This window comes from Pseudochaenichthys georgianus, unplaced genomic scaffold (genome assembly GCF_902827115.2).
Source record: "Pseudochaenichthys georgianus unplaced genomic scaffold, fPseGeo1.2 scaffold_813_arrow_ctg1, whole genome shotgun sequence".
Taxonomy (NCBI): domain Eukaryota; kingdom Metazoa; phylum Chordata; class Actinopteri; order Perciformes; family Channichthyidae; genus Pseudochaenichthys; species Pseudochaenichthys georgianus.
Genome location: NW_027263361.1, coordinates 15,543 through 23,486, shown reverse-complemented (window position 1 = coordinate 23,486; position 7,944 = coordinate 15,543). Strand labels below are relative to the sequence as shown.

Below are 7,944 nucleotides of genomic sequence, written 5' to 3'. Positions count from 1 at the left end.
TTAGCTGCTATCGTTAGCCACGGGTTTTTAGCTCCACGTGTTAGCATGTTCAGCTCCACATGTCAGTAATACTGCTATCGTTAGCCACTGGTGTTGAGCTCCACTGTTAGCATTTTGCTAAATTATTTCAACGAAACTTAAATGCATAATTATATTTTTGTAGCAACAGGTCTGTTAGATATTTCTGTAATATGTTTGCTAATACATTTGTATTCTTATAGGACACCATGTTGGTGAAAGTAAGATATGGCGAAAGCCAGAAATATGTGAAAGTGGCTGAGACTGAAGAAGGCTATGAAAGCTACAGTACATTTCTTCTGAAAGGTATGGATAACTTGAATACATATCACTGATTGTTTGAGTCTAACAAATGAATCTTGTTTTAGTTAAACTACCAATATTGTCAGGTGGTACATTTCAATATTCTCTCTCAGTCATAGAAAAGTTAGGTTTACCACTACAGAGTGAGCTGCACTTGACTGATGAATCAGGGACAGAGGTGGATGCAGATGTCTTTGAAGAGATTTTACAAGCAGGGAACCTTACAGTCAAAGTGTCCACAGGACAGTCTTCAGGTAAGATTCAGACTCGCAATGGAAAATCAGGGACCCATCCCTACTGAGTTTTTGCTGAGATTACCCTGTAACATCGTTTGGAGGGCTGAAAGTATGTTCTTTTTCTTCTTTCATTGAGTATGTCATTCTTTTATCTATCTTGCAGTTGTGCTTCAAAATGTATCGCACACTTTGCTGGAGTCGGACCTTTCAGACACCTCATTCTCCGTGACCAATGCTTCATCCTCTGCGGTGTCTGATTCATCAGATGCAAGAATAGTTCTTGAGAGAGACAGTGGAGTGAAAAGAGTCCACGCTGATCGGGAATCAGCCAAAGAGGTACAGGGGACTACACTTTTGCAATTTACTCAGTTCTTTATTAATCATTAAACATGGATATATTGGGCAGATAACCTATGATTTGTATGGAATGCCCAAGATAATGACTTCCCATATGATTCTTCTTTATCTTCTAGATGGTCAGCGATGTTCTCCAGTCTAAGCTAGGGGGAGAAAAAATCTTGCAAGAGTATGCGACAACTAAAACATTGATGGATGGTACACGACGACAGATGGTAAACCTACTGGTGGCTGACATGATCGAAGTTCATGGGTAAGGACTGAATATTCCCTTTTGGTGTTAATCATGTTTTCACAGATAGTGCTAAGTAATGTACATTTTGGAAACAGCTGCTCACATGTTAAAACAATCTAAAGCTGTAAGGCATTTATACTTTTAAGATAAAATATATATATATTTTTTTAAAGGAGGATCCCGCCAACACATGTGCGAGAAAAGTGTGCTCTTGGCATCATCACTCTATTTCCATGTCTAAGAGATCCATACTCAAAGAATGGATACGTAAGTCTATGAATGAATGACCTGTATTCGAATTTGTGAAAAGGAAGTGTGTTCATTCTTAACTTTTTGAACAACCTTCCTGTAATGCTATCACTTCTGTGTTCTCAGTTTTGATTTATTTTTGGATGTTACAGGAACACTACTATGATGCAGATGGTGGATCTGGCTACTTGGCATGGAGGATAAAGACGGTTCAGCGCAACACTGCGGTTCAGTCCCGGAGGTGCTTCCCCAGCACTACCTATCAAGATGGTCCAAAGAGCAAGAGGGATTTTCTCTTGACTTGTGAGCAACTGACTGGCGAGGAATGCAGAGAGGCAATATCCTTCATAAAGCATTCAGCTGACGAATCAGTTGTCAAAGAGAAGATGAAGGCAACATTTCAGTGTCGGCAAGCAATGACTCGGGACCAGCAAGCCTCTTCAACAGTCCTGGATGTGTTTCCTCGACATCCCTGGCTTGGTAAGAACAACATGTCATATTTTGTTTATTATTTGGATGGTCTGAGGGGTTGCCATGACTCATGGTGTTTCTCCTGTAGGTTGACCAAGATTTCACAATGATGTTTGGAGAAGAGATTTCTGGAAAAATGTTGGCGAGATGGCCCACTTTCTTCAAACCTAGGATCTTGGCAGACTGCAAGAACCTACACTCTAATGTTCATGTTGATGACCTCTTGTCTGCACAACAAAACTCAAATGAGTCAGGCAAGTATTTTCTCTTGCAGATTTTGTTTACTGAAAATCTTGAGACCTTTCAATGTTATCGGTTGCATAACCTTGATTTAAGACTATTTTCAGCTTTAAACGACTGAAAAGCAATGATTTGTTTTCCAAGCAAAAACACGCTCTACAGGTTCAACTCTATTATGACGATTTTGAGACAGCAAATCCCTTAGGTTCAAAGAAGGGTATACACAAACTTGGTTGTATTTACTTCATATTGAGGAACCTACCCCCAAAATGTAATTCTGTGCTGATGAATATTCATGTCGTGGCACTTTTTCATGCACAAGACCTGAACAAATATGGATTTGATGCAATACTAAAGCCTCTCACTGATGATCTTAAAATACTCGAAATGCAAGGGATAGAGGTGCCTTTCTCTGACTCGCCATTGCTAGGATCTGTTATTCAAGTAACAGGTGATAATCTGGGTTTACACGGGCTGTTTGGTTTTGTTGAGTGTTTCAGCGCAACATATTGTTGTAGATTTTGTTTAACTACCAAAGGAGATTTACAGTCCGTCTTCACTGAAGATGACCCTGGTATGGTTTTTCGTACTAAAGAAACCCATGCAGAACATTGTGCAGCTCTACAGGAAAATCCTATTTTAGGGTCAACATTTGGTGTCAAGAAGACATGCTTGCTCAATACACTAACATGTTTCCACACCTCTGATAACTACGCGGTGGACATCATGCACGATTTGCTTGAAGGTGTAGTGCAGTACGAACTGAAACTTGTATTTCAGTACCTTGTCAATCAGAAGTGTCTATCTCTGGAAACACTGTCAATGAGGATCCAAAGTTTCAACTACGGATATACTGAGAGACGGAACAGGCCAAGTGGTTTAAAAATGGATGAGAGCAAAAATCTTGGATTGAATGCAATTCAGTCATGGTGTCTCTTGCGAAATGCTCCCCTTATTCTTGGTGATGTTGTTGAAAGAAACAACAATTGTTCGAATCTGCTCCTCCTCTTGATTCAGATTGTGAATATTGTTTTTTCATCAATTATTACAAATGGTATGACATATTATTTGAAGCATTTAATCATTGATCACCACAAGCTGTTCAAATCTTTGTTTCCTGACAGAAGACTTATTCCAAAGCATCATTTTATGATACATTATCCAAGGTGTATTCGAAAAATAGGTCCACTCCTCCATGTATGGTGCATGAGATTTGAGGCCAAACATCATTTTTTTAAAAGATCAGTGAAGAATTTCAAAAACATTACAAAAAGCTTAGTAAAACAACACCAAAGACATTTGGCTTATCACTGGGAGAATTTTAATTTTCAGAGGTTCGAGTTTGGTCCAGTCAGGAAGGAAATGATCGACAGTTTGGAGGGTGGTGAGGCTTTAAGTGCTGCATTTAAGGTGAATGCATACTGCGACGTGTCAACTATTAACTGGGTAAAGAACTATGGAACTGATTATCAAATTGGAATGTTTTGTTTCCATAAGAACTGATAAAGAAACTCCTACTTTTGGAAAAATCAATAATATCATTCTAAATGAAGATCGAGCTTTCATTTTGATTTGCAAAGTGGACACACTGTATTTTGATGAACACTATAGTTCATACTGTATTGAGGAGACGATTGATTCATGTTCTGTTATTTCTATTGATGATTTACGTTATTATAGACCCTATGACAAACAGTTTTCTAATGAGATGGATGGAAAAACATACATAGTGCCACATTGTCATATTGTGTAACCTGTGCTGTTAAGGACTGCATGGACGTACTGTGGAATGTTAATGTAAGACTATGTTGTATGTGTTGTTTTCACACAAATACAGTTACATGTTAACTGCAAACTTTGAAACTTGGCTTGTGTCTTTCTTTATATCGTTTTTTATTAATAATGTTGCATTGTGTGTAGGTGAAATTATAAATTGACACCCTACAGTGCTTATGAATCAACTCTAAAGAGTTAAATATTGAGTTACATTTTATATCCTTAATAGTGTTAATATGACTTTAACTCTATTTAGTGTTAAAAATGTACACTTGTGGTGTTAACCTTTGACACTGCAAGCTAGTGTTGCGTACATTTAACACTGATCGGTGTTGACCAGAGTTACTTTTAACTATAGAGAGAGTTGCTGGAACTCTGTCCTAGTGTAAACCTTTTAACACTTTCAAAAGTGTAGTTTTAACTCAAAACAGTGTGGACCTATATAGACACTTTAAAAGTGTTGGATTTGACTCTATAAGAGTTAAATTAGCACTGCTGATTTGCTGTGTAGAAGCCAACTCCATCCATCAAGCTGAAACCTCCTCTCCCTCTTCTTCTCCTCTCCCTCTCCTTAACTCCTCCGGTGACTTTCTTTTATTTGAAGATTGTTTTTTACCGGCGCTTGGGCCGGTTACCGCTGGTATTAAAAACATTTTTGGCGAATGTTCAGGTGGCGCGATACTCTGTAGTGAAGGAGCGCGCTCACGGGAGCCTGCTCCCGCTGCGCTGAGCGAACAGCTGTTTGCTTTTCCCCCAACAACAACAACCGACTCACCGAGCGCTGTGTAGCGTTGATAAACGAAACAATTTAACTACATTGCTTGTCAAAATACCAATACACAGGACCATTTTTTTAAAGCAATATTTTTAGCGGTACGAGCGGGCAAGGTACGTTATGCTTGGCCCGGGGTGTCTAAATAGTGCTTCCGGGCCAGCGGGCATTTAATGTCGAGCCCTGCCGGTTACCGGACCGGCCACATCGTCCGACCAGCCCACTTCAGTACCGGCCCATCGGGATTCGTCCCGATGGCCAGTCCGCCCTGAGACCTGTCTGTCCGCTGCATCTATGCCCACACTGTACCACACGCACATACCACCGAACACACGCACATACAGCTCCTAAAACAGGCTAGCCGTTGTGTATTTTATTGTGAAGCACTAAATGGTTTTAGAAAAAATATCGACTTTGTTTGTAGATATCTACTAAAACGTACAGCAAATAAAGAGAGTAGGCCTGTTATACTGAGTGATATATATTATACACACTGCTCTGCTTTCTGCACGGACCTCACAGCTGTTCTCACTGGAAACATCACGTCGCGATGAAAGCAGTTAATACAATAATATCCAGGGGATGCATGCAGAGCTGTCATTGGCTGAGATAAGTCCGGCCGTGCGTCACGACTCTTTGAAACATCTCTGTTGCCGGAAATGCATCCATGAAGGAACCGTGGAGGACCCATCAGTGTATCCTCGGTTATAGCTCCTCCAGAGAGCCTCCTCGACGCTCGGTCCTCGGTCCTCGAAGTGCATTTAGAGAAATGAGATGTCCTTCAACATGGCGCGCTAAAATTCATTTCCGGGTCACTACCGGAGGACCGAGGAGTCGAGGAGGGGGATTTGATGAAATGAGAAAGGGCCTATGGCTGCTTCACAACGTTCACAACACAAACACATTACTTGAATCCTGACAAGATTCAGATTATTTTGTGATCCACTGATTCTGCTAGATTCCAGCTGCAAAGTAAACTCTTGCCGCTCCAGTTGGATTTCAAAGTGTGGAAGTGGTGTGCAGAATCCTTGCTACTTCTAGTGGAGCGCTTTGGTCCACAACATGAGAGATAAGAAAATCAAAGATTTCACTATTTCACTGATATGATTTGTAAATATTCATAACCATTCTTAATCAAACATTTGTACAAAGTGAGTCACTATTTCATGTTTAAAATTGCAACATAATAAAAATACTTTATATAAACTTTAGTTACTCTATCAAAATCATATTGGAGTTTTCTTACTGCAAAAAAAACGTAAGAAAAAAGCCTTAAAACATGTTAATAAAGGTGTGAAAAAACGCCTTCAAATGTGTTTATAAAGGGTTGAAAAGAAACAGATATTACCAAGTGGCAGCGGTTGCCTAGCAACTGTTGCAAAGCTGCGGTCGTTGTGTGGGTGGGCGGGGCTTAGCGATCGCACGCTGCTTCAATCTATGGCGTCACGTTCTAGATCACTTTGGCCCTTGAAGTTTAGAATGACGTAGACATATCTTCCAGCAGATAGGAGCAAATTCTGCTGTCAGACAGTCACCTTGAGACCAGTTCCTTCACATTTAGTACAGTAGTCCACACAGCATTGAAAACAATCCACATTATTCTTTGAATATCAGGATATCTAAATATAATTCAGATTGTTTTTTAAATTGCTAAATATTTAAAAATAATCACCATAAATTGTTCAGTTGCTAGATATTTAAAAATAATCAATAACAGTATTGTTTTAAATTGCTGGTTAGTGGGTTATTACAGTTGTAATGGCCATGAACAGCCAACAGACAGAGGCAATGCCAGAGCTCAGAGTGACTCTGTTTCCTATTGTTGAGACCTTTGTTCAAGGGGTGTCAGGAGATCAGTGGCTTCTGTAAGGTCAGGCAAACCTGATGATGCCACGCTAATCGTGGTGGCAGACCTTGTTGTCGAGGTTGTAACGTCCCTAACTAAGGCCATTTTGGCTGCTTGTACGGGCATGAAGACGTCTGTCTCTGAGGAGAGCATCAGGTCCAGCCTGGGGGACGCGCTCTCCCAGAGTATCGCCCAAGCTCTGGACCTGCGAGCCAGGTGGAGGACGACAGCGTGGAGCTTTGTGCAGCTGTCATGAGCAAAGAGGTGGCAGAGAGCGTGAACTCTGCCCTCTCTACCCCGATGCACACTGCTGAGCGCGTCATTCGCCCCTGCAGGCTCAACATTATGGTGGGGCACATCTGCACAATGCTGAAGGCCTTTGCCGGAAAAATGAGAATTAGGAGAAGCCAACGTAGAACACGTCAGAGAAAATTAAAGTCCCGCCCCCCCTGGAGAAAGCCATTGGTGGATAACGAGGAGCCAGAGCTGAGTCACCGGTCTCAGTGGTGTCCTTACTAATAGGAGTCGAGGAGCAGAGTTCGTCAGGGGACTCAGTGATTGACATTCGCAAACAAAAATCCGTGGAAGAACTCATTGACCAGGAGCTGAGAAAAATCACCGATCCCGTCCTGGACGATTTGCCTGACCAGGTTTATGATCTGCTGCAAGAGGAGTGCTCTCTGGAGATCGCCAACACCGCGATGGGCATCACAGCCCTTCTGACCCAGCAGGAGGAGAATCAGGAGAGGACGCATGATGGCAAGTCCACCAGTCAACACAAAACAGGAGACCAAATGCAAGCAGGGCGTAAAGCTGAGGGTGAAGAAATGCTTGGCAAAAGCGTGTTGCCAAAGCTTGGATTCATCGCATGGTGGTAAAGCTTAAAAGAAATTCCACCCGAGCCCAAAGCTGAAACTACGAAGTCCATGATGTCACTGATGAGCAGCGTAAGTGCTCTTCTCATGACTGAGGGAGGGGAAAAGGGAGGGAAGAAATTAGTGTCTTTAAAAGGTTCAAGAACTTCTCCAGTGTCAAGCATTTAGTATTTATTGAGGCACTCAGCGACATGTTGTACAGACACATTGCTAGTGGTATGTCGCACAGTGACTTCCCAGAGCCTGTCAGGCACTCGTCCGTCAGGACGTTGCTCGTTCCTCAGGTGCATGCCAACATGTACGCGGAGATCCGCAAACAGGCGTGGCGTTTCGTGTCGCTGATGAGCTGGTTTGTGAACACTCAGGTCGCCACCCAGAGTCAAAGGGTCCAACAGGCCATAATGGGGCCTGAGGCTCCGTTCCAGTCAGAGGCCTTGGAGAGGGGCGAGGCTTTGGAGCGAGCCGCGCTTTGTGAGGAGAGAACTGCCAGTCCTTTGGAGGAGGACGCAAACAGGCAGTGGGATTTGAATAGAGTCTGCATTCAGATTGTTGTGGAGAAGCTGGTC

The 7,944-nt window shown here is 42.2% G+C and overlaps 1 protein-coding gene across 1 annotated transcript; it reads left to right on the top strand.

The window, feature by feature from the left end:
• The first annotated feature begins 221 nt into the window (after nt 1–221).
• LOC117444458 (uncharacterized) lies at nt 222–2,209 on the top strand. Its single transcript, XM_034080011.2, has 7 exons — nt 222–324; nt 435–575; nt 721–893; nt 1,031–1,167; nt 1,323–1,416; nt 1,551–1,878; nt 1,958–2,209. Exons 1-7 carry the CDS (start codon nt 228–230, stop codon nt 1,960–1,962), a joined length of 975 nt encoding a protein of 324 aa, XP_033935902.1. The 5' UTR covers nt 222–227; the 3' UTR covers nt 1,963–2,209.
• The last annotated feature ends 5,735 nt before the right edge of the window (nt 2,210–7,944 follow it).

Bases quoted from the DNA above. Each gene is read 5' to 3' on its own strand.
- LOC117444458 (XM_034080011.2), top strand. From the start codon at position 228: ATGTTGGTGAAAGTAAGATATGGCGAAAGCCAGAAATATGTGAAAGTG. The intron at 576-720 runs GTAAGATTCAGA...TCTATCTTGCAG, and splicing joins GTCCACAGGACAGTCTTCAG to TTGTGCTTCAAAATGTATCG. The intron at 1,417-1,550 runs GTAAGTCTATGA...TGGATGTTACAG, and splicing joins CATACTCAAAGAATGGATAC to GAACACTACTATGATGCAGA.